Source organism: Mytilus galloprovincialis, chromosome 10 (assembly GCF_965363235.1).
Source record: "Mytilus galloprovincialis chromosome 10, xbMytGall1.hap1.1, whole genome shotgun sequence".
Classification (NCBI taxonomy): domain Eukaryota; kingdom Metazoa; phylum Mollusca; class Bivalvia; order Mytilida; family Mytilidae; genus Mytilus; species Mytilus galloprovincialis.
Genome location: NC_134847.1, coordinates 79,801,578 through 79,829,576, shown reverse-complemented (window position 1 = coordinate 79,829,576; position 27,999 = coordinate 79,801,578). Strand labels below are relative to the sequence as shown.

The window sequence follows — 27,999 nt, the reverse complement described above, 5'->3', positions numbered from 1 at the left end:
ACCCAAATTCTGGTGATCTACCATTATAAGTTCAGGTACAGTTTTAGCAGACTTAGACTAGAGTAATATAACAATACTGCTAAAAAAGCTATTTAACCAAAGATTCTAATGGTAAGGTTGATGTTTTCATGGGTTTAATTTAACAGGTAACGTTATTATTCGAAATAACGTTACATTGTCAGGAATGAACATTCATGGCTCTTAAGGGAAAACGAAATGCTTTGTTATAAACAGATAACGCTATTCGTTATTTATTTACCTTTGTGAAATTCCATTGTAGTACTATGTATATAGATAAGAATAATTATTATTTTTATTGCATTTTCAAATTGTTTTTAAAAATAGAGATTTGAAGGTCAATTACACTCCAAAAAGTATGGTCGTATTAAGATTTCACACGCTTTAACCAATTAATTAGCATCACTAGTAAAAGAACTGTTGACTTCTGTACTCAACATTTTTAACCTAGTATGTCTGTTTGTTTTGTTCACACATCGTTGTCAATGTAATGACATTTCTGTGCAACTGTTTACAGATAAGCCGAATGACAGCCGTGATTCAATGTTAAAAAAGCTTTTAATATATAGTAAAGACGAATGATGTTTAAAAGGTTCTAAGATCATTTGTTTTCGAACACTGTCTTTCGGGCAAAAAATACGCACAAAAAAGACTGTCAAATGGTTAAAGATAATAAAGAGTAACATTATACCATAACGACAGCAAAATTGTCTGATTATAATTTGCTTTCATGTGTTATGTTTGCGAATTTTAAAAGACATAACATATTACTCGAACATTTTAATTAAAGGACAATCGAAACAAAACAAACATAACGTGAGTATGTAAAAATGTAACACAACCAGCAGTTCATATTGGTTCCTTGCACTGTACTACACATGTTCTCCAGCAACCTGCCAAAAAATATAAAAGAAAATTATTCATACATGAAACCCTTGACTTAAACATAGAATATAAGTACATTGCAATTGTTTAATAATTAAACTATAATTATTTGATATGATATCGCTGACTTACATTACAATTGTACATTGCAATTGGGGGGGGGGGACAATGAAAGATTATGTCTTCATCATATGAATATACCTTTGATAACTAATGACATTTTTGTAGTTCTATTATAACATTTCTAAACTGTTAAAGTTCTTTGCATTGTAATTGATGGATACATAGACTAACTTCAATTTAATTATCTGACATGTCAATGTACTTGGACTTCTTTTAAACTGTGACATCGCTGGACTTGGACTTCTTTTAAACTGTGTGTGCGTATTGCTGTGTGTTTATTATTAACATGTTGTTTAAGTCAGCGATATCATATCAAGCTGATATTGTTTTTCTTTAATGGCAAATAGTGTGTGTTATGCTAATATAACATTTCTAAACTGTTAAAGTTCTTTGCATTGTCATTGATGGATACATAGACTAACTTCAATTTAATTATCTGACATGTCCAGAAATGGTAAAGTGATTTTATTTACTAATGACGTCGATGGGTATAGACCCATAACGGGAGGGATTGTGCTTGATATTCATATGATGAAGACATAATCTTTCAATCATTCAACCAGTCTGGAGCTGGCATATCAGTAACTGCTAGTAGTCCTTTTTTTTATTAATGCATTATTTTCATTTTGCTTAGTTTCTTTTGTTACCTATTATGACATCGCTGGACTTGGACTTCTTTTAAACTGTGTGTGCGTATTGCTGTGTGTTTATTTTTTGTACATTGGTTAGACGTATTAGGTTGGGGGGGGGAGGTTGGGGGGAGGTTCGGGGGTAGGGTTTAACCCCGCCACATTTTTGCGCCTGTCCCAAGTAATGAGCCTCTGGCATTTGTTAGTCTTGTATGATTTTTAATTTTAGTTCATTTATATATTTCCGAGTTTAGTATGACATCTATTATTACTGCACTAATACATATCTTTGTTAAGGGGCCAGCTGAGGCACGCCTTCGGTCGGGTTGTTGTCTCTATTACACATTCCCCATTTCCATTTTCAATTTCATAACTTATGTTTAATTATCTAACTTGTCCAGGAATTGTGTGATTTTATGTAATAATGTCGTTGATAGATATATAGACTAAATGATTAATTATCGCTTCCTGGTCAAGGAATTGTAACTTACCTTATTTTCTACCTGGTCTAGGAATTGTGGTCGTAGTTGTAGGTGCAGGGGTCGTCGTGTGACTTTTGCATCGTCCTTCTACATCTGAATCAAAAATATTAACCTTGTATAAACAAGCATGTGTAAGACATATGGATGGTCTGTCCTTTTTGAAATATAAAAGTGGTATTTTGATTTTTGGTGTGTTGAAACTGTTTAAATAATAGCACAAACTATTCACTTTGAACACCAATTTATCCTTAAAATATATTTATCAAAGTACTGAGAACTCTGACACAGCGGTAACGATCAAATGGACCAGTCAGATGTATATGTTCATTTCTATCTTTACCGAATTTTAACCTTGCAAATTAGGTCAAGGTGATATAACAATTGGTTAATCTCAAACATTAGCTCTAATTTGCATTTCATTACCGCCAAATAAACATATTTAATTTGCGCAACAAACCATGTTTTCAAGACGAATTAGGTATTTGATGCGCTTATAATACAGCTAAATAGTATAATAATAATACATATGAGAAAAAGTAAAATGATAAAATTCCGATTTCCAAGGAAAATTTAAATCAGAGGTTATTAGTTATTAGTTATTAAAGGTACAAGGATTATAATTTAGTTATCATATGGCAAAATCAAAAACTAAAACACATGAAACAATTTGAAGATAACTTTCATATTCCTTATGTAAAAAAATGGTGCATTTAATCTTGTTTTATAGCTAGCTAAACTGTTCACTTGTATGACAATCGCCTAAAATTCCTTTTTATTGTAAATACTGTGTGTACAAACAAACAGATTTTATAGAAAAAAAAATGTCCAAAATAGAGGCACAGCAGTTAACATCATGTTATAATCTTAATCACTATAAAAACAAACAAATAAACCAACAGAGCAAAACATAACAGCATATAGACAAAGCACAAATAAAAGACAAATACAAAAAATGACCACAGCACAACAACACATTGGCGGGATGTATAAGTACCGAGCCACGCATAAGGGATAATACCAAAACGGACTAAACAGTAAAGGTTAATAATTTACAAAGACAAATATAAGTACACTGTAATATGTATAAAGATGATAATCAACAGACTATCATGTACTATCGTTCGTCCCTCTTTTATCTGTAAAACTTATACGGAATATTTATCAACTAAGTCTTTGTATCTTTGCATGAACATTTTTACAAAAAGGACGAGACGTTCATTGTCATAGCTCTGGTTCATCGATCAACTGAAAGCTCAGACACTGGTGGCGTTTTATAACGTCTGCAGCCACAAGCTCTTTAATAACGAGTAAGTTAGGAAATGTATATTATCTTCAGATGATATTGGTATATTGATACTAAGTTGGGGGAAATTAATAATTTCAAAATTAAAATCGTCTAGTTTGTCAAAGATTCTAGTAATGAGATGATCGTTTTTGTAAAATTCGAGGAACATGGATGAGGCAGATGAAGTTGTGTCTGTTGTTTCTTAAATGTCTAGTTCTGGAGGAAATATTAATGGAACCCAATCAGTAAACATCATCAATATATCTGAAAGGAAAATTAAGTTTTTGGCTTTTGAAAATGTTCAGTAGGTGTTCTTTGTTGATGTGTTTCATAAGTGGTTCTCGTTTTTTATTTAGATTAGACCGTTGGTTTTCCCGTTTGAATGGTCTTACACTAGTAATTTGTTGGGTCCCTTTATAGCCTGCTGTTCGGTGTAAGCCAAGGCTCCGTGTTGAAGACAGTACCTTGACCTATAATGGTTTACTTTTATAAATTGTTACTTGGATGGAGAGTTGTCTCATTGGCACTTATACAACATCTTCTTATATCTTTTTGGATAATATTAATGTTAAGGCAGCAACCATTTGATTTTCTGGGGGGGCTATGGTTTTTTTTTCTGTGCAAACTTTTTTTTTCGCCTTCGGCGAAGAACAATCTATTTTTTTAGCGACAAACCGAAAACAATTTTTTTCTTTCAATTTTAGCATTACATATAGTGGCAGCTGAGGGTGAAACAAACAATTTTTTTTTCTCAGGGTCCAAAACAAATTATTTTTTTCACCAAAACCTGGAAACAAACTTTTTTTTCCAAAAAAAACCATAGCCCCCCCCCCCAGAAAATCAAATGGTTGCTGCCTAAACCACAGATAAACACGCACTTTACCCAAAATGACCAATTTAATTAGGCGAATAAAAGCATTAGGCGAAAGTCAGGAAACAATGAATCGTAGAAGGAGAAAATCACCACACTTTCGTCGAAAGTCTTGATTAAACTGGAGTTAAGGTATGAAGAGAGATTGTTACCATCGTATGCAGGCGCAAGAAAAGTAATAATTTAGTTTTGCCAACAGCGACTTACTAGTATGTCGAAGGCAAGACAACAATAGCACATCTATTAAATATACTAGAACACACCCGTGATATCGCGGGTCCGTGACTGAATTAAAGTATATAACTATGCGCAAGCCTTATTTTAGTATTAGTACTGTCATCTGATAAAGTCATGTCGATTATAAGATACACAATTTTCTCTGCTTTCAAATCTTTCTGTTTGAACCCGTCGAACTGGAACTTATCATTTATTGGTAATATTAATAATTTGGAAAACAAAAGGTCCTGGAATGGAGTATTATTTTAATCAACAGCATTGTCCTATATTAGTTATAAATAAAGTTAAATTCTTTGATTCGCTGTTTTACATCATGCCCGCTAACAAATTGAAACTTATTTTTAGTCCAGATTTTTAGTATTCGTATTGTTATCTTAGAAAGTCTTACGAATTAAAATACTACAATAGGTAACAATTTGACAATTTAGTAGTGTCAACCCTGTGATGATGACCCGTGTATATAGCATATTAATCCTGAATACACCGTTTGGTGGTGCACCTGTCAGATGCGGAACGTATAGATAAGGTAATAGGCAACAGGTGATTATACTATTGGTATCGGTATCGGACTCGACCCGGAACTTCCTAATTATTGGCAATATTAATTACGTGGAAAACAAAAGGGCCTGGAGTGGTGTAATTTTTAATCTACACTTTTTTACTATATTAGTTGTATATAAAGTTGAATTCTTTGATTCGTCGTTTTTACGTGATGACGGCTGACAAATTGGACCTCGTCATTTTAGTATTATAGATACTCTTTTGATGAGTTTGTTTATCTGTTCTCCAAGTGTATACTTATATGTATATATAACATCATGTTTTATTGATACGACCACAAAAGGGGTCAACGTACATTTACTAAACAAAACATATTAGATTTGTATGACTTAGGGTCATGTAGATTTAGATGTTTAATTTTCACGAAAATGATTTATGAGTATGATAGACAAAACAACAACACAGAACAACTACAATACTTTAACGTGGTATCGAGAGAATCAGCTGTCAAAGTTATTACACTGTCAGAAAAGATCTCTATGTGATAAAAATCTTATCAAAATATGTATATATTATACACAGTTATTATAAACGTTCTTACTGAGTATTTTATAAATCTCAGGTGGACCTCCGATACTGCTATGAATAATATTAAAAACTTCATTTGTCAAATGTTGGAAAATAATATTGTTTTGTTTATTCAAGCTTTTTTTTTTGTTATTTGAATATTCATATGCTTTTCCATAGTAAGACTTGAAATTGAACTTTAATATTCTGTCTTTACTCCTGATAATTCATGAATAATAATTATTAAAATAAGGATATATGATAACAATTATCATAACTAATATCATGTCGTAGGTTGACATATATGAGGTAGGAAAGATCGAAGAATACCATAAAACTGAAACAGAAATAACACAAATTCGTACGCGTTGAGGATTTTTATGTTAATGCAAAAGTATAATTTATCTTTCTGAATTTGGTATAAAAAAATGTCGACATCTTATTTCTCATTGGTGGGATTAGACAATAAACTCAAAGTATGACATAAAATAAAACAAAAATTTGTAAGGGTTCCGCGGAACCTAGTGTCTCGCCTACTGTTGCTGTAAATCGCAGGCTTAATAAAAATGAGGAAAAAATCAATAAAAATATTCCTCTTGATACTATCTTTTGATTAGAAGAAGCTTCTGTCCAAGTTTGGTAAAAATCCAGGATAGTTTATGAATCTAATAAATGTTTTAAAAACTTTAACTGCAGACTGTATGTAATGTTAACTGGAAGAAAACTAAGTCCATTTATAAGTAAATTACAGAAACACAGGTACAACATATTAACAAAATTTCCTTCTAGATACTAGCTTTTGATCATAAACAAGCTTCTGTCCAAGTTTGGTACAAATTTAAAATAGTAAAAGAAATTAAGTTATTATTATTTTTTTTAATTTAACAACAGAGTGCATGAATGTGTTGTTTTTTGGCAGAAAATCTAAGTTCATTTAAAAGTAAAATACGGAAAACATTTGGTCTTTGTGGATAGTTGTCTCATTGGCAATCATACCACATCTTCTATTTTATATATGGATTTTTTTTCTTCAAATTTTACTTCTGAATACTATCTTATGATCATAAACAAGCTTCTGTCCAAGTTTGTTGCAAACCCAGGATAGTTTGAGAAAGTTATTAAAATTTTAAAAAACTTTAACCACAGAGTGAATGTTAAGCCTCGGTCACACCTAACCGGATAGCTCGAACGGACGCCTAACGGATAACTTTTTTTTTCAATCCGTTCATGTCCGTTAGACGTCCGTTCTTATCCGTTAGACGTCCGTCCATGTCCGTTGCATGTCCGTTAAGCGTACGTTTTATCCGTCGACGTCTGTTCTGTCCGGTGGAAAATTTTGAGCATGTTCAAAACTTTGAACGGACATCCAACGGATAAAATGTCCGTTGAACGTCCGTTAGGCGTACGTTTTGTACGGTACTCGTCCGTTTCGTTTCCGTTTTGTATCCGTTACGTGTCCGTTATACATCCGTTGGAGGTCTGGAAGATAAATGCACCAACGGACTTCTACCGGACGTTTAACGGATAAAACGGATGTTGAACGGATGAGAGACGGACTTCTACCGGACGTATAACGGATAAAACGGATGATGAACGGATCTGAAACGAATAAATGCCAATTGAAAATTTAGAAATGCTAATTATTGGTATGTCAGATTTCTTAAGGTTCATGAATTCTTATTATTCATAATCGATCTTAGAGTATAGGCACGCCTTCACAATCAAGCAGTTCTTATTCAGGACAGACACTGCCCTTTGGCGGAATTTTTGAAGAACAAACCAAAACCAGTTACACAGAAACATTTTGAATATTTATTCGATTTACATGTATTATTATTGTCGCCTTTGAATTTTCCATATATCTTGTTCGTTCGTTTTATCCGGTACGCTTCCGTTAGGTGTCCGTTTTATGCGGTACTCGTCCGTTGGATGTACGTTCGACTTCCGTTCTGTCCGGTACGTGTCCGTTTCTCGTACGTTGCATATCCGTTGTGTGTCCGTTATGCATCCGTTAAACGTCCGTTTTATTCGGTCAGTACATCAACGGACTCCCAACGGATAATAATTTTGTCAACGGACAACTTTTATTTTCATCCGTTATGCGTCCGTTTCTTGCTATCCGGTAAGGTGTGACCGAGGCTTAATGTTTCCCCGCAGAAAAACCAAGTTCATTTATAAGTAAAATACAGAAAAAAGAAATTTTATGTTTGCAAACTTTACTTCTGGATACTATCTTATGATCATAAACAAGCTTCTGTCCAAGTTTGGTAGAAATCCAGTATAGTTTAAGAAAGTTATTCAAATTTCATAAACGTTAACCACGGAGTGAATGTAATGTTTCCCCGCAGAAAAACTACGTCCATTTATATATAAAATACAGAAAAAATGGAATTTTATTTTTACAAAATTTTCTTCTGGATACTATCTTATCATCCTAAACAAGCTTCTGTCCAAGTTTGGTAGAAATCCAGTATAGTTTAAGAAAGTTATTAAAATTTCAAAAACTTTAACCACAGAGTGAATATTTATGGATGCCGCCGCCGCCGACGACGACGACACCGACGACGACGGAATTTAGGATCGCTTAGTCTCGCTTTTTCGACAAAAGTAGAAGGCTCGACAAAAACCATCTAAGAAACATGTACATTGGAAGTATTTAAAGTCAATCTTATATTTAACATTGCCAAAAAGGCGGGAGGTTTGGCTAGCCACGAAACCAGGTTTAACCGACCATTTTTTTCTTAAAATGTCCTGTACCAAGTCAGAAAAATTGCCATTGTTATATCATAGTTCGCTTCTGTGTATGTTACATTTTAGTGTTGTGTTTCTGTGTATGTTACAGTTTAGTGTTGTGTTTCTGTGTATGTTACATTTTAGTGTGGTGTTTTTGTTGTGTCGTAGTTTTCCTCTTATATTTGATGTGTTTATTTTTAGTTTGTTACCCGGATTTGTTTTTTTCTCAATCGATTTATTAATTTTGAACAGCGGTATACTACTGTTGCTTTTATTTAAAGTTTTCTTTCATCTATTTAAGCTTGAATATGTAGATGGAAGAAAACCTTTAAGATTAACTTTCCTTTTCTGTGTGTATTACATTATAACGTTGTGTCGTTTGTTTTCTCTTATTTTTGAGTGTAAATTCACATTGCGATAAGACGTGTCACGGTACTTGTCTATCCCAAATTCATGTATTTGGTTTTGATGTTATATATATATGTTATATATGTTATTCTCGTGGGATTTTGTCTATATGTGTTACATTTTAGTGTTATGTCGTTGTTCTCCTCTTATATTTAATGAGTTTCCCTCGGTTTTTGTTTGTTATCCCGATTTTGTTTTTTGTCCATGGATTTATGAGTTTTGAACAGCGGTATACTACTGTTGCCTTTATTTCCTCCATCGTGTGATCGTTGATCAATAGGCCATGACCAGCTCAACTAGCATATACAGAGTCAAAGCGGTTCACGAATGTAATTTTTTCCGGAAATTAATTTCTGTAGTAATCTCTATACATAATATTGATACATAGAATGTAAATCTAACCATTTATTATAATTATTAATTTACTAAACAATCTCCCTGTTTGTGCAGTAAAACTAACACTACAGGGGTGCCCTGTCAAATGTTGTAGTCATGGTATTCATTATAACAGCAAAAGTGCAATAAATCAGATTTTAGATAAAAAAAAAACAAGACTGACCTCAGATACTTCCGATGTACATGTTTCTTAGATGTTTTTTGTTTTATCTATGTTTTACTTTGTACTCGTTTTACTTCAAAACATATATCCTGTTGATTCGTTCTTTAAATCAAATTCGCGTATTGATATTAGCCATTCCTTTGGGTACACTTAAGAACACGTAAGGAAACGCTAATATCAATAAGCGAAAATGAAAGAATCAACAGGATATATGTATTGCAGTAAAACGATATAAGGGAAACCAAAATATAATACCAAAACACAGCAATCTATAATACCAAAACACATCAATCTATAATACCAAAACACAGCTTTCTATAATACCAGGTTACATGTAATGTGAGAAGCCAAGGTTGGTGGTCGCAAACTGCGTTGCAAGTATCATGTTCTTAAAAAAAACAATTTAAAAGAAACTTTACTATTGTATTTTGTGTTATACCATTACACCGTCAGCAGTGATGTATAAGCGATACATTATTTATACTTTACTCAATTTTAATGTTTACATGTCCTACATTATATATACTACATCTTGATGCAAAAAAATGTGACAGGTGTCCCCGAAAAATTCAAATCTGTTATACGAAATAGAATATAATTTATCATTGGATTCGGGTAGTTAGTCACTAAGAAAGAAATAAAAAGACGGGAATGGATCTCGTTTAGAACAAACTTATTTATATTCAAACAGTGTGCACTTCTCTCCATGATGATAATATTTCAATTACAACATATAAAGCATTTATTTCATTTCATACGGGGTATGTCTAAGAAAAAGGAATTTCATTTTGTTTTTCTTTGTCTGACTTATAAGATAATTCGACTGTATGAGTTTAATGAAAGAAAAATGAAAATAAACATTACTGCAGACATAAAAATGATGTAGGTCTAGTTTTGAATGAAAGTCGAAATAAATAATAAAAGAAAATAATAGTGAATGTATTTCCAAGTTCATTGGTTACAATTGTGAATAAACGTATAAATTATTATTTACGTCCTTCGGACAGCAACAAAGCATCACACACTCAAACTAGTATAGCTAGATGTCAACATATGGTCTTTAGAGGGTCATAAGCTGTCAGATTCATGTTTATGGTTTTTAATCAGCTTCTTATCTTTGACTGCTAACATACTAAAACGAACATCCAAATTATAAAAAGTCTAAAATGTGCAATTTACAAAGCATGTTCTCAGTAATGTGTATCAGTGTGTAATTTAGTCTACATGCCATCACATTAATCATCGAGGTGACCTCCGAAGATTGGAAACGTTCATATAGCCCGATATTAACATAAATATAGAAATAAATAGATAGCGAGCACGTTCAATTGGATTTTCCTATGTATATTTGATTTCATATTACAGGTTAAAAGAAATTTTCTGAATGCTAGAAACCTTTTACATCTGACATACTACTACCGAGGTTCATGAGTCGGGTCAGGCACGTGAACTTGATTTGTTTCCAAGATACAAAAGTCATTTGATTTACAGATTATGATGATCAACCCTTGAAATATATAAAACATTTGTAAGATTTTTCGAAATCCTTATATTTATTTATACAACAAAGAAATGAAGTAATTGGATATATTTGTGAGAAGCAGAAAATTATGCTTATATAATTAAAAAACCATTAATGTTTCTCATAAGAACGTGTAAACAGAAGACCGAGTTATGTCTTTATTTTTCTATTTGGGAGGTTTTTAAGTCAATGAAAGGCCAAGACTATAATAAAAAATTGAATGAAACGCTAGATTATAATCAGAAAGGGGATAAAAGGTCAATATTATATCTTGAGATAGACCAAAAGGTTAAGAGACTACAATTTAAAGCGATCTGCTTGAATTAATGACACAGAAAGGTATACATAAATTATCAAAGTGTATGCGAATATTGTCAACTAGTGCAAAATATAAAAGAAATAACAGAACAAGCCAATTTTCAAATGTTCGTTTCTTATCACTATTGCTAATTTACCAAAGAGACAGATACTTATCTTTTCCCTCGCATATCTCGAATAAATACACACATTGAATAGATACAAAAGTCAAATGCACATACATGAATGTGTTCCATATCATTCAGGCATGCAATGCATGTGTCGTTAGCTTTTTTTTTTATCATGCTTGTAAATGAGCCAGGTTCATATATCTCAAATTCGTTAACAATTGTGTGACGTGTGTATAGGGAAGATCAAAGGGGTATAGTGTTGTAATTCGTGACACATATTTCTTACACGTATTTGGCTGAACCTGAAGTAATGGGTTGCCATGGTAACAGTAGTGTTTGTATCCTATAGTTCAACATTACAGTGATTCACTTTTCAAAAACATTTACTGATCTTAAAGCTTACCTTGAAATTATACCCATTATTCAAGATTTTTTCCGTTCTGGTTTATACGTGTTTTAACTTTTGAACAGCGGTATTCTACTGCTGCCTTTATTTAATAAACTCTAACGTCAATAAGATGTATATTAAGTTGCAAATCAATCTTTCCGTAGCCTCAGGCGTCAAATTTTGTCTTTATAAATTAAGGATATTTTATTATCACGCACTGAACTCGACTAAAACGTAGAGTAAAAAGACATATGCAGAATTGGAGATCACCGTCAAGAAACACTATATCCACTACGTACGTTCTCTAAACTATTGATAAGACAATACAAAAAAGCCAGAAGACATTATCATCCCGGTGATTTCATAGTTACTTCAGAGATGGTATCATGCTTAAAGAGTAAAATAACAAAAATACCAATCTTCAAGAAAATTAAAAGCGGAACTTCCACTATCAAATGGAAAAAATTAAAAGCTCAAACACAAAACACGGATGAATAACAACTGTCAAAGTCCTGACTTGGTATAGGCATTTCCTTAAGTAGAAAACGGTGGATTAAAATTTGTTATATAGCTAGCTCAACCTCAAATCTGTCTGACACTTAACAAGGTTGTGGACATTTAAGAAATGGCGAAATTATCACTTATACAATAAGTTCTGTTCAGGCAGTTCACTTGCAGTCAAATTACTGTTCAACAATTTTTTTCACTCACTTTGTACAGCTACAGAACAGTCTGAATAAAGATTGCACCGATCTTACCTGACTGCAAGCGAACTGCATTAACAGTCGTGAATTTACCGCAGTGGAGTTGTCATGATTTTAACCGAAATAAGGAAAACGACTTAATATTTATTGTTGAGATCAATACGACCGTTTTAGATCACAAATGGTTTACTAGTCTACTTTAGGACAATAGTAGATTTCATAACATAATAGATCGACTTGTATTACTTCGTTTTGAATTCATGTGATATTGTCGTTTTACTTGGTGTCTATGTACATGGACATATAAACAACAAATATAAAATAGATAAAATCAACAACCATATTAATAGAAAAATAAAAGAGTTCAGAATTAAATTAACCCAACATATAACAGTTGTCAGATCGTTGAACGTAACAATTGATAGAATGCTAAGAAAGGATATAAGAGCAAACATCATCTTAAAATGTGTTCAGTTTGAATAATGCGAAAACAAATCTAACAAACTGTCAAATATAGTAACCTAATCAGGAAAAAATAAAATACAAAAAAGACTTAAACAAGGTCAGTCTGTCTTTAACGAATCTATATTTGTTCTTAATTTGAGTTTTAATTTTCGTAAAAATTGCATAGATCTTTTTTCAGCAAAATAACAACTGCATCAACCATATATAATTACTTAGCTGTAATATAAACCATCTTACCTGCAACGTTAAACAAAAGAACCATAAAACATATCACATATAAAATCCATAGAACATACAAGGATTGTTTCATCTTGGTTTGATTTCAGCCATAAATGTCTCATTTATTTTCCGCTAATAGTGATAAATACAAACACAGAGAAAAAAAATCAAGCAAGGGGCGTTGACCTAGATGATTTACGCTACCAAAGAAATCAACATTAAAGTTTTGCATTTGCTATTCAGTAACGTGTCATAGTAAATTTAAAATTCCATTTGCTGATGATATGATAGACAGATACACTGAACCTGATAAACACGGGTTTAATCTGAAGGAAAGGAGGTACCCGTAAAATGAGATACAAAGACACACGAGACAGACGCGAACATAGAAAATTCAACAAACTTGTTTTTAACAAATATTTTTCAATGTTGTCTTTGTTTGCTCATAAATATTTAAATAACTTCGCACACAAATTTTGTTTATGAAAAAGTTTCACTTAATCTTCGCTGTATGAGTGAAGACCAGTGTTAAATAATGCTAGGGATATCAAAACATAACGCATAAATCATCATCTAATTACTATTTGAGATAACATCTAATTCAGTCTTTCAAATGAGTTTTTCGACTACGTTAACTGAAACAAATAATTAGATTTTGATGTGTTTATTGATTTTGTAACGTCAATTCTCCATAACATTCATTGGCGTTATATATGATTGATGGTTTTGTACCTCTTAACATCTTAAATAAAAATACTTTTATCCGTTATGCACGTCTTACATAATTTTATCAAATCTCTGCTCTTTTTTGGTCTCTCGTCCTGACTATGGGTGAAATATTTGCTATTGGAAGTTAAGCAAACCCAAGTCAATCGATCTTTCTGTTTTAACTCAACCTTGCATTTAATTAAATATTGTCTTCAATGAAAAATATGTCCTAAAAACTAGAATGGTACAAGGCACGGATCTAGTCAAAACTATTGTATTTCAATGCTCCATAATTCGAATTCAGGAAATCCATAAAACATTGAGAACCGCCTTTATTATTTCATGACCTCCTTTCATTGGTTTCGTGATATCCTTATATATTTCAGGTCCTTAACAAAAGACCTGAAAAAATGCTATAATATAGGAGGTTCCGACTATCCTTAATATTTATGGAGCTCCATAATCATATATTTCAGGACCTCAAAATATCCTCAAATAATTTCATGACCAATACAGTTTGATTTATGGGTATCACGGAATAAGGTTGATTATTGTTTTTGAAACATACAACAGTTGAGCCCTTTTATGCAGATGACCCACCAAAATTGAAAATGTAAAAGCTAGACTGCTTTGTGTGCCACTGACTGTCAAATCCTTGCCAGCAAAATTGCAGGCTTAAAAACTACTAGTCGTGGTTTCATTCAAATTAGGCTGTCATAGTCGAACCTAAACAAAAAACTGAACCAGGCAATCAGTAAAGACAACAGTAGTATACCGCTGTTCAAAAGTCATACATCGATTGCAACAAAAAAAATCTGAATTACAAACTATAACCGAGGGAAACTCTTTCAACTATAAGAGGACAACAACAAACAACATAAACACTGAAGTGCAACAAAAACAAACGACAATACATATATAGAAACGAACTATTAGAAAAAAACTGCCATATTCCTCACTTGGTACAGGACATTTTAAGACAAGAGTGCCCACGCTGAAACGTCTCGCCTTCTTTACTAACCATTGATATTTTGTTGATAGTCCTTATATAAAACTTATTTTTTTTGTGATCACATCCACTGGTACAAGGCAACACTTGACCAATAAGTAGCAGTTATATTCTAAAGCCATTAAACAAGTTCAACAAGAACCATCATTATTAAGATTATAACCAAAATGTTGACTGCTGTACTCATATTTTTGACATTTTAACCTATTATGTCTGTTTGTTATGTTCACACATCGTTGTTAATATAATGGAATTTGATGCAACTTTCATACAGAAGAAATGTTTACATTAGAAAATCCCTGTACCAAGTCGGGGATATGAAAGTTGTTATCAATTCGATTGATGTGTTTAAACTCTTGATTTTGCCATTTGATTAGGGACTTTCCGTTTTGAATGTTCCTCAGAGTTCAGTATTTTTGTGATTTTACTTTTTATCACATGTCTATATTAGACAAAGTTGACCACTGGATGTCATAGTTTTTCTCCAGGTTGACTTTTGTTCTGGTCACTTTAAATACAAAATGTGCATAATAATGTGCTTGTTCTAGGTTTATGCTACAAGAATTTCATGTAGATGGCAGATTATTAATTTAATCATAACTTTTATAGATTCTGAAAATTAAATAACTCCACAAATGTATTTGTATATTAAACCCCTAAATAAAACACAGAATATAAGTATATTGCAGTTGTTGTTGATATTTGTTCTTTTCTTTCATGCCACTTACTGTCTGTTATAATTTTATCAAATTGAGAATCGAAATAGGGAACGTGTCAAAGACAACAACCCAGCCAAAGAGCAGAACACAGCTGAAGGCCACCAATTGTTCAACAACACAGAGAGCAAATATCACAGCCAGAGACGTGCTTCATCTGGCCACTAATCAAAAATGTGTACTAGTCTAGTTCGGTGATAATGGACGTCATACTTTACTTTGAAATATATAAATGAACTAAACTTTAAATTCATACAAGACTAACAAAGGCCAAAGGTTCCTGAAGAACATAACAGGATCATGCTAACAACTGGTTTTAGAATCAATATGTTTATTTCCGATGTAAAGACCCTATAAGTGAATTAATATTAAAGCCAAAATATGCCATCTTTAATGACCTGACAACAGTATTGTAACTATTTCCTTCTTAATAAGTCTGTTTTAAGGATTTTATAGCTTTTGAGGTGAATGCTGACATTTTTGTGATTTGCAAAGAATTTTACCATAAATGATTGGATGTGAATAACCAAGACTGTATGCTGCCTGGAAAATTCTTTTTGTGTATAAAATGTTGTTTGGCTGCTGTTTCCTTTCAATATTACTCTAAATCTTGTCGTATTCATATCACAATCAAAGAACAACAGAAAAAAATATAAAATTTAATTTTTGTTTGAAATGATGCAATAAAAGGCAGCATTTAATTTAACAAAAATTGAAACATGATCTAACAAACTAAGAAATAGCACTTTTATCAAACTCATGAATTTGTACACTTTTTAATCTGATTGTTTCAAGCCATATATTTTCAAAAACATTTTAACCAGGTGCTCCGCAGGGCGCAGCTTTATACGACCGCAGAGGTCGAACCATGAACAGTTGGGGCAAGTATGGACAAAACATTCAAGCATGATACAGCTCTGAATTTGGATTGTGATCAAATTTTTGACATTACATGTTTTTTTTTTACACAAAACAAATGCCAAGATTTTACAAATCAATTAAAGATTTCTTCTTCAAACTTTTTAAATCTAAAATTAAATAGTTGACACAGCATAGGTTTCTGACACAGAATGAATGTGGTCTAATGAACTTAAAAGGTTTTTTTTGCCTTTGAGCAAATCACTATGCTGTTGAATATCAATCCTCTCAAAAAAATGTTTGAAGAAATTTTCTTTTTATTTATGAAATCTGAAATGAGAAAAATTTAACCCCCCCCCCTTTTTTTTCACATCCCCGTTTCCCTTTTTCAAAACTGATATTAATTCAAATTTCTAATGGAGTTTGCAACAATAACTACTCATTTAAATACATCATAAAATATTAAGATGTAAAAAAACTGCTTGTTATCACTGAATGGTAAAGATTATTTAAATTTATCAGTTGGTAGTAAAAAGTGTATATACATTGTATATTGTATATAACAAAGATTTAAGTTGATTCTGGACAAAGAAAGATAACTCCAATTAAAAAAAATTCTTGCTATTGCACAAATAGGATATTTCTTGCTTACTATTCTGGACAAAGAAAGATAACTCTAATTAAAATAAAATTTGCTATTTCACAATATTGTGCAATTAGATATTTCTTGCCATTGCACAATACTGTGCAATTGAAAAGACTTGCTATTGCACAATACTTAATATAATAATTTTAGATCCTGATTTGGACCAACTTGAAAACTGGGCCCATAATCAAAAATCTAAGTACATGTTTAGATTCAGCATATCAAAGAGGCCCAAGAATTCAATTTTTGTTAAAATCAAACTTAGTTTAATTTTGGACCCTTTGGACTTTAATGTAGAATTTGAAATTTGAAAACAGGACCAAAAATGAAGAATCTACATACACAGTTAGATTTGGCATATCAAAGAACCCCAAGGATTCAATTTTTGATGAAATCAAACAAAGTTTAATTTTGGACCCTTTGGACCTTAATGTAGACCAATTTGAAAACTGGACCAAAAAAACTTCAATAATCAAGAATTTTTAGATTCAACATATCAAAGAACCCAACCGATTCATTTTTTGTCAAAATCAAACTAAGTTTAATTTTGGACCCTTTGGACCTTAATGTAGACCAATTTGAAAACGGGACCAAAAGTTGAGAATCTACATATACAGTTAGATTCGGCATATCAAAGAACCCCAATTATTCAATTTTGATGAAATCAAACAAAGTTTAATTTTGGACCCTTTGGGCCCCTTTTTCCTAAACTGTTGGGACCAAAACTCCCAAAATCAATACCAACCTTCCTTTTATGGTCATAAGCCTTGTGTTTAAATTTCATAGATTTGTATTTACTTATACTAACATTATAGTGCGAAAACCAAGAAAAATGCTTATTTGGGTCCCTTTTTGGCCCCTAATTCCTAATCTGTTGGGTCCTAAACTCCCAAAATAAATACCAACCTTCCTTTTGTGGTCATAAACATTGTGTTTAAATTTCATAGATTTTCATTTACTTAACCTAAGGTTATTGTGCAAAAACCAAGAAAAATGCTTATTTGGGCCCTTTATTGGCCCCTTATTCCTAAACTATTGAAACCAAAACTCCCAAAATCAATCCCAATCTTTCTTTTGTGGTCATAAACCTTGTGTCAAAATTTCATAGATTTCTATTAACTTAAACTAAAGTTATGGTGCGAAAACCAAGAAAATGCTTATTTGGGCCCTTTTTGGCCCCTTATTCCTAAAATGTTGGGACCAAAACTCCCAAAATCAATACCAACCTTCCTTTTATGGTCATAAACCTTGTGTTAAAATTTCATAGATTTCCATTCACTTTTACTAAAGTTAGAGTGCGAAAACTAAAAGTATTCGGACGCCGGACGACGACTACGACGACGACGACGACGACGACGCAGACGCCAACGTGATAGCAATATACGACGAAAATTTTTTCAAAATTTGCGGTCGTATAAAAATTTATTAAGATAATTTTCTACTGAAATTAATGAATGTATGAATTTAACAGATTTTAATTTTTTGGGGCATAAACCAAGGAAACAAATGTTGTCAAGTTGTTATTTACAGTTCTTCACCAAAACATGATATGTAAATGTTTAAAATGTAAATAAAGGTTGAACTCATACAGAACATATATAACTTGAACCAATCAATGCACCATGATTTTGCCTTCTCAAAATATCCAATTACTGTCTTTTGATGAAGTAAATAAGTGGTTAAATTGACTTTTGAAAAGTAAATATCAATTTCTCAAAATCAACCAAACCACAGAGAAAAGTGTATTTTATGACAATTACATACCAATACCAAATGTATTTCAATATGCTGTAATATTCAAAATCAAATTAGTATAGAAAGTCTTACTCAAATAATACAAATATGGAATAAAATTTCACTACAAAATTGTCATGACAGGATTGAAGATGGAACAATCCAAAGAACATTTCATTAATTATCATAAGATAGTAAGTAACATTTTTTCGCTGTAAGAAACCTTTATAATGATAATATAATCATCTAAAAAAATCAGAGCAAGCTTTACAATTGAATTTAATTCATGGATTTCTTTCCCATTGTCTCTCATTTCAATGATACATAATTAATTTTTTGATGATGAGAAACATGACAAATGGAAATGTTTTCATGCTATAAATAGATGACTCAATTCATAAATTTCATATTTTTTTGTGTGTACCAAATATTACCTTTTTAGTAAAACTTCATGATAAACCTTAGAAAAACGTTTTAACTAACCAATTAGTTGTTATGAACACTATTGTACCTGTGTTTAAAGAGAATTTTTACATTGCAGAAAAATAACAATTAAAGTGTTGCACAGTAAATTTCTCTTCAATATTCAATCATAATACTTTTACTCTCATTTGCATATAATTTGTTCATAAAAAAACAATTCATTGAAATAATATCGTTTGACTAGAACAGTAGTTTCTTTCCACAAGGAAGTTTATAACACATTGTTTATATATATGGTTGCCAGCCAGGGAAGAGTTTTGCCAGGTTTTTAGGATCTCTTGCTTGCTGAATCAGAAGATTGACCTGTCCAGATACACTAAGTTGAACACCATCTTCTATGCCTTGTAACTTCTGATGCAGTCTCAGTAAAACTCTTTCTGCCAACTTATTTACACTTTCTGTGTTCTCAACTGAAATAAAAAAAAAAATAGATACAAAAAGGTACAAATATATATGTAAAACCAATCAAGTTTGTGCTACCAAAATGTTTTCTTGGTTGGAATTCTGACCTGATAAAAGTCCTATTAATAGTGTAAGCATTCATAATACTCATCTACCTTTTCAGAAAGGAGTAGGTCCGGTAAGGACTCATTTTGGCCTCAAATTTCAGTTTCATCCGACGAAAGATTTTGACCACTTTTTAAACACTTAATTGTCCATTTCACTTGATTCAATTAGTTTATGTGAAAGATTTTAACTGATTAAGTTATTAAAAAGGATCCGATTGAAGCTCAAATATGAAAAATATCTCAAATATGCCAAAAAACGTCACTTTTCAGATTGTTTTTGTCAAAAATGAAAGTGGCCGCATCCGTGTTCATCCACAACCTTTATATATGCTATGTATTATCATAAAATACAACTTACATTGCAATATTAAGGATGAACACGAATGCAGCCACTTTCGTTTTACACGGAAACCGTCTAAAATTTAACTAAAATAATAGATTTTTGAAGATTTCAGTAATTTAGCATGACTTAATGGTGATACAACCCGATATATGTACACTGTATTGTCAAAAACAGCGCATATTTATGTAGCAGCATTCAACTGTCCAATAAATAACTAAAAGTTTACATTTTAACAATTTTGTAAAACTGTTATATTTTTGGGCCAAAAAGGGGCCTTACCGGACCTACTCCTTTATCTGAGGCTATTAACCTGTGTTCATTCACACCAAAAGACGGTTACTAGTTCATTTAAGAATTGACTGCTCTTTTTTGTAAATTTATTGGGGTGTAAAAGTGTTGACCGAAGTACATTTTTCCGCGCTTCATACTAAAAATGTGTGCAACCCTATAAAGTTACAAAAAAAGGCATTCAATACTTATAATTACATTTTTACCTATAGGATCATGAAAACACTACTTTTATCAAGTTTTTATTTCATTTACCTGTGCATTTATTGTGGGACCTCGTGTCATCATGAATGAAAAGTTGCATTGTGTAATGCAATTGATTAAGGAATATCACGAGATTGCTAGTTAGCCAATCAGAATAACGTATGATAATGAAAGATACATCTAATGTAATTATGTAAATATATCAGCATAACAGTGTACATTTTACAGTTCAAACTGGGACCAATCAGTCTATGTTCTTCACTATTTGTATTTAAATAAAGTTCACTAAAAGTCATTCTGTTTGCCTGTGAGGTCCTTTTAATGTACTTTTCAATAAAATATGTCCTGAAATCTCAAACATTGAAGTGTTCTTACTTATTTAGTAAAACATATAGAACAGTAAAGCAACAACAAGGCTGCAAGGTCATAGTTTTGGAGATGCAAATGTGGCAAAGTCAAACTTCTACGTGAGTGCACAACGAAGTTGTATTTAAAAAACAAAGTTTTAATCTCAACTGACAAAACACATTGATAATTACAATGATTTGTTAGTGCTGGAAACATCTCCTTTTCCAAAAAAAATTGAAATGTTTGAAATAACAATGATTATGTACACTTCACCTTAAGAAATTTTAAATAGAAAAATGAATTTTGAAACATGTTAGTTTACGAAACAATTTCATTGGTGGAAATTATGTCAGTACTTTTAGAAAGTCTTGATGTACTCTGAGAAAAATTTTAAAAAATCAAATATCAATAAACTCATAAACTACAATTATGTGTTAATAACGATACCTCAGACCCAAATTCCCTGAATTTTGAGAAATCATATTATTTGATGCACCCTTTCATCTGTTGTCTATGGAAATGACGAAAGAAATAATCATAAACATTAAATCATATCTAATTATGGCACCACAATGAAACTTGCAATTTTTAATAAGAAATATCAATAAAAATTGACAAACATGTACTTTTTTGTAATAAAATTATGCACTCCTATTCAGTGCAGTAAAATTAAAATTATTTATTGCTACATTGGTATCTTTCAAATGGGAAAAAAACACCTTTCATTTGAAGCATGAGGTAATTATAAATTCCATTTATGTATTTTTGCTGCTTTATTTTTTTTCTTTCAAAAAGGAATACATGTACTTTTGTTGTCGCAATAGATTATTATACATTTACTTTTAAAAATGTTTGTGCTTTAGATCAGGATAACATCTTAATAAACTGTAAATTAGGTAATGAACCTGATTAATGATACAACTCATTTAATTTTTTTTACAGGGCCACCCTTAAAAAATTAAAAATTAATCTCCCTATTGATGAATTAAGTTATTTCTGAGAAACTTAAGATTCAAAATCACTCAGACAAATTTGACTATGCAAAATTTAGCTATCTTTTTAAGGTCCCTTTTGTTCATTTAGCTAATCTATTTCTACATTTTATTCCTGTTATTTATCCATTTTTTCTTTCAAAAAGATATAAAAGAATAATGTATGAGTGCCAATGAGACACCCCCCCCTTTCCAAATCACAATTTGTAAAAGCTAACCATGATAGATCTTCAACACGGAGCCTTTGCTCACACCGAACAGAAAACTATAAAGGAAATGCATATGTCATCAAAAGTATGCAATTCAAGTTGTTATTTTGTTTTGATCAATTCTAAAGGACAAATCAGTTTGTCTACTTTAACTTTAAGGTAAAGCCAACTGCATAGATATAAAAACTATGAGTTGTGTAAGTTACCTCCTTAAACTTGTTCTGAGGAGATTTTTAAAGATTGCCATTGAGAAAAATGTGCAGACTTGACGTCATCTTAACAATACACCAAATTGAAATGGCACTTTGGCCATGTTGAAATTAAAATTGTAAAAAAATAAATTAAAACATCTACATGAAATTTCATACAATATCAAAGAAAAAGACCATAATGAACATTTTTAAAGTATAAACATTTATTGCTTTTTAATGTATTCAATTTTTTCTGGACTTAAATATAAAACAAATCTATAAAAGGATTGTTCACACCTATAAAGGAACTAACACCTGAATTTTTCACCTAAAACACTTGTATCAAATCACACCAAATTATAAACTTGTTCCTATTTACAGGAGATTGACCCCAATTATAAATTCTAATGGAAGATTCATACCATGTTTACTACATCAATAATACCCATAATCAAATTACAAGGGCTTTTCAAAAGATTATCATATTTTCATATTAGATCTTTAGACTAATTGTCAGTCTTAATGATGACTATAATAAAAGCTTTTGAAGAGTATTAAATGATATCTCTTTACAAATATTTACCTTTTAAAATAGTTTAGTATTGAAGAATTGGATATATAAATTACTTGTCATTTTCAATCAACTGACGAACGGGTGAAAAAGAAAGACTTGAAAATTTGAAAAATTCCTTTAACATTTTGTTTGTTACTTTTGGTTTTCGTAAGGTCAATGTCATCTTTCAAACCATACAAAGATGCAAATTGTGATGTTAAGATTATTATCAATACTTATATTACAACTATATAAGTAACTTAATATGAAAAATAAGGCCATATGGACAATGATGTGTAATAATTGATTGTTGTTCGTATTTTGTTGTCTAACAATGTATACCTGGGTAATTAACTGTAGTCTCATTGCCAATACAATTTTTGTAGTAAAATTTGAAAGTAGTAATTGTTATTTTTACTAAAATATGTTTGTATTTGTATCGTGATCTATAATGCTCTTTCTCATGTTTCTTGTTTAAGTGAACAAAACATTCAAGGTCACTAAAGTCGTCTTTCTTTAAAAATAAATTTCCACTGATTATATCAATTTGAGTTTTTTTTATATTATGTAATTTCATGCATGTATTAGTTTGTTTGTATTGGTGAGAAATTCCTGGACAATCAGTCGTTGCAGATTAATTTTGTCTGGTTACAAGTTGAAATTCTCTAGAAAGACCAAACTTAATCCATAGTTAACATCACAACCCGCAATGTCTTTATATTTTCTAGTACTACTGTAGTGAAAGATGGTAACAGATTAGCATTTGAACATGGGTAAAACAGCAAAATATTTGACGAGTCATTTTTACTCAAACATACTTGAAAATAAGTTTATGTGAATATTTTTGATAAGAACAAATAGTCAAATATAAGAAACAATGAAAAAATGGAGAAAAGTAGTATTTGTTCTGAAAAACATGAAGTGTCTTACAAGCAAATGTAAACAAAAGTTCAAGCAAGTACCATCAATGTTTCTATGTCTATCTGCAATTTACCTTGAGAAGATAAATATTTAACTACAACGTATATCATATATCACCATTTCCATGTTAAAAACAAATAAATATGTATGTTGTTGCACAGATGCTCTCCGATGCATTTAAACATCATGGTGGTCCATAGAGAAATATTTTTCTTTTTCTTCTGTGGGAGCTGCATAAATTTGTAACAAGAGTGAACACACCCTGAAATGTCTCGCCTGTTTCACTTATCATTGATTTCATGTTGAAAGTATGTAATTATAAGGTTCTACTACAAGTATCACATAAACTGAACATTATTAATGTTCTATTAAAATGAGGCCACAGTCTTATGAAACACATAACAATAGGGAAATCAACATTACAAAATAGATTAACTTTTTATATTCAAGAAGTCACTGAACCATGAAAATGAGGTCAAGAACAATGGACATATATGACAGACTGTTTGATTGGTTGGTGTTTAACACCACTTTCAACACTATTGTACTATTTTGTGGCAGTAAGCTTGTATCTGTGGATGAAGCCAGAGTGTGACATATGACAGATAGAAACTTCATTACATATAGCACATATATACATTGAAGTATGGAGCATCCAGGTCTTCCTCCTTCTGACATTTAAAGCTTTTAAGTAATTTGTTTAGGAGGCCAGATCCCTATCCCTATCTCTCACTTTCAGTGACAGAAGTGGCATTCCCAAAAACAAATGAGGACATAAATTATGAAATGTCTTATAAATCTGATAGTCTCTTTCTCTATCATGATGCTCATGGCACTAGTTGAGGTATAGAATGAAAGAATGATCACAAAAAATTAACCATAAATTGGAGATATCGTGTCACTAGTTGAGCAAAAATTCCCTGTTTTTGGTGTTGTTGGTGTTGCTTTATCTATAGTTTTTTGTATCCTCTTGTTTGTCTACTTTTCTTAATGATATTGCCTGACTTTCCTTAACTTATGGTTTTTAATTGCCCTGAGTAAAATTTCAATTTTCAATTTTTTAGCCTATGTTGTAACTTTTTTTGTGTTTTACCTCCTTTGACTTTTGATGTAAATGAGACAAAAACCTTATCTGTCACTCTTTTTATCATTTCCCATTATTAGTAAAAAAGTGAGACAATTGCATTTTAACTGTACATTACCTGCTAACTTTTCAAAATTCCATTGGGTATTTTAACGGCAACAAGCCCCTCTTGTTTTATCATAAGTGTTCTTACTCTACTACTATACTGTTTGAATGAGTGTATATGTACTTAATAAAAGGCTTTAAAACTCAACTGAATGTCTGTTTTGAGGTCTTCAGTTTATACAATAAAGAATTTCAAATTCAGTTCAACACCTCTCATGGGGATATTATCCCCAATAAATCGGGGTAGTTGGCAGATATGTTATCACATGTCCGTTTCTAACAAATTGAACAAATATCCCCAAAAATGATATTTTACAATGTATATATGAAGGGTGGAATCACCAAGCAATTTATCATTTTATCAGGATAAAAGAAACAGGAACATAAATAGTTATTTTAACTGCCCATTAAAACAAAAATATGTGGAAATTATGGTAATTCTCATTCTAGTGAAAATTATTATGTAATACCTTAATGCATACATCAAAGTATTTTGATAATTTTCTTGTTCATTTTTTGTCATATTTGTATTTTACAACTCAATAATTTTAAATGCGCATGTAATAACCTCATGTATTAAAAAAATGCATTTAAATCAATTTAATTTCATTTTTACATCTGATTGAGTTTGTTCTTTCTCAAATGTAAATTTCAAATTATAAATTAAAAAAATATGAAAGGAAAATAAAAATTGAACTTTTTCATTATAATTTTTCAATTATATAATTAATTAATTTGTTTGACAAATTTAACAGTGGTTATACAAATCTATAAGTCACTTTGACATAGCTACAAAAAATATTTACTTAACATTAGAAAAAAAAGATTTATGTTTCTTCAGGCCCAGTTTAGACATTTGAAAAACACCCATTTAAAAAGATCTGAAAATGAAATCATAAGAAACATTTCTCTTTCTTGTTAATATATATATGATTTTTTAAAACAACTCTTTGGATCATCTTTACATAATTCTTGCATGCAAAATAATTGGTACAATTTTATTTCAAACAATTTGTTTGTGTTTTATTTTAAACTTTCAAATTTATGCAAATAACCTTTTTTTTTCCTTTGGTTTCATGACGCCAAGGAAGTGTTAAAGATAAAATAATGTCATGCAGGCATCAAGTAATTACCTTTCACAAAAATAAAAAATGATTTTATATCAAACATAATGATAATGATTCTTGTTTGAAGAAATAGTATAAAAATTGGACACCTAAATCAAAATTAAATGTCACCTAAATCAAAGATAAAGTAATTAAAAAAAAAATCTTTTGAATAACGTACCCTTTCCCAAAGCTTAATTACATGTTATAAATAGCAGAAAAATAAAAGTTATTCAAATAGTTTTCTTTTAAATCATTCACCATGTACTGAAAATCAACGTCAGACATTTTAAAAATGTAAATATTTTTAATAACAGTAATTAAAATTAACATTGGTCAATATTTGGGCATTAGTTGATGTTTGTTTTTAAATAATAGAGACTTATTTGCTGCTTTAAGTTTACACTTCGATAAATCTGTTATCAAAACTTCAACAATTTTCCACTTGTGTAAATCCATTTCTAAAAATACCATAAAAAATCTGATAATAAAATTGAGAATGGAAATGGGGAATGTGCCATCTTAAAAATGTCATCACTGTAGGGTGTGATTGTTAAACTTTCAATCAACATAAAAAAATGGATTTATTCTAATATATTAAGTTCATCCAACTTATTAATTTTGTAATTTATTACTTTTTTATATATCAATGTTTCTTGCCTAGATCTGAACACTGAATTTTTTCATTCAATTTTTTTATGAAAAAAATTTGCCCTGTTGTCAAATTTGGGTTATTGGTGAAAGTGAAAAATCATCACCATAATCAATTCATAAATTATTATTTTAGTACATATAAAATCTGATAACCATCTTAGAAATGTCATCCCTATAGGATGTGATTGTCAAACTTTTAATCAACATCAAAAATGAATTTATTTCAATATGTTTAGTTCATCCAACCTATAAATTTGCAAGTTATTATTCTTTTTATTAGCTACCTCTTTCAAATTTTATATATATATATTTTGTCTTCATCCATGCACTGATTTTTTTTTATTAATTTTTTTTTTATTTAAAAAAAAAATCCCCTGCTGTAAAACTTGTTTTATTGGTAAGAGTGCAAAATCATCGCCATAATCCTTTAATAAAATACATAAATTACGATTTTACTTTCAATTTTTATTTTAAGGGCTTTTTAATATAGGCCAATATCTAATTTAATAACATGGAAAGCATAAAAAAGAGATTTGGTGTGTATTTTAATGAGATCATAAATAAATAACACAAAAGCAAAAGCACCTCTACCGGATTCTTGGTAGGAATATTGGTGAGCCCTAATTTCAATTTATCTTCTTTTCAAGAATGCTAAGGAGTCCCAGTCAAAAATGGTGAGTTACTAATTCATCATGTGCTTTATCAAGAGCTCTGTCTCTAGTTTAAATGAACTTAGATTTGTCATTTCATAACTTGAGTTTGAGAACATACCAGGTCAAAACAATAACATGAGAAATTCTTATTAAAACAAAAAGGTTATCATATTACTGTCAAATGCTAAAGATATTTTAGCTATCAAATTTATGTTCATCAATTGGACTAAAATTCTCAAATTTGATACTAAAACATATATCACAATTATAACCAGTGTGAAATAAACAATTAACAATGCATGGACTCAATTTAATATATCAGATAATTCATGTGTATTTTAGTCTAGACCTCATCTAATTAACCATTGCCCAGAGACCACAGACGGTCAAATAACCTGATATAAACATAAACACAAATATAAATAGATAGCAACCTCATGCAACTTTACTTTTCTAGGTTGTTTATTTTTACCTGTATAAGAATAACATTTTGTGGATCGAATCAGTCAAAAAAATGGTCGACCCTTAGTTTCATTTTCAATTTTCAATTTGTGACTAACCAACTTCTAGCTAATCGATTAAATTAAAGGTAACAAGAATACAGATTCATTGAGGTCAAACTATTCAATTGCAAATGAATATTTCATTAGAAATGTTTCTG

The 27,999-nt window shown here is 30.8% G+C and overlaps 1 protein-coding gene and 1 long non-coding RNA gene across 2 annotated transcripts in view; both read right to left on the bottom strand.

The window, feature by feature from the left end:
- Positions 1 to 783: 783 nt before the first annotated feature.
- LOC143049370 (uncharacterized) lies at positions 784 to 13,182 on the bottom strand. The gene is made up of 3 exons (XR_012970205.1): positions 13,043 to 13,182; positions 2,147 to 2,230; positions 784 to 911 (listed from the first exon to the last, which is right to left on the bottom strand). It is a non-coding gene; the product is annotated as an uncharacterized LOC143049370 (long non-coding RNA).
- A 5,634-nt stretch (positions 13,183 to 18,816) lies between these two features.
- The window catches only part of LOC143048509 (serine-protein kinase ATM-like), a 99,633-nt gene continuing 90,450 nt past the window's right edge, over positions 18,817 to 27,999 (bottom strand). The window contains exon 58 of the mRNA XM_076222200.1: positions 18,817 to 19,588. Within this exon, the coding sequence (XP_076078315.1) occupies positions 19,404 to 19,588 (185 nt within the window). The 3' untranslated portion in view covers positions 18,817 to 19,403. The remainder of the gene's footprint in view (positions 19,589 to 27,999) is intronic.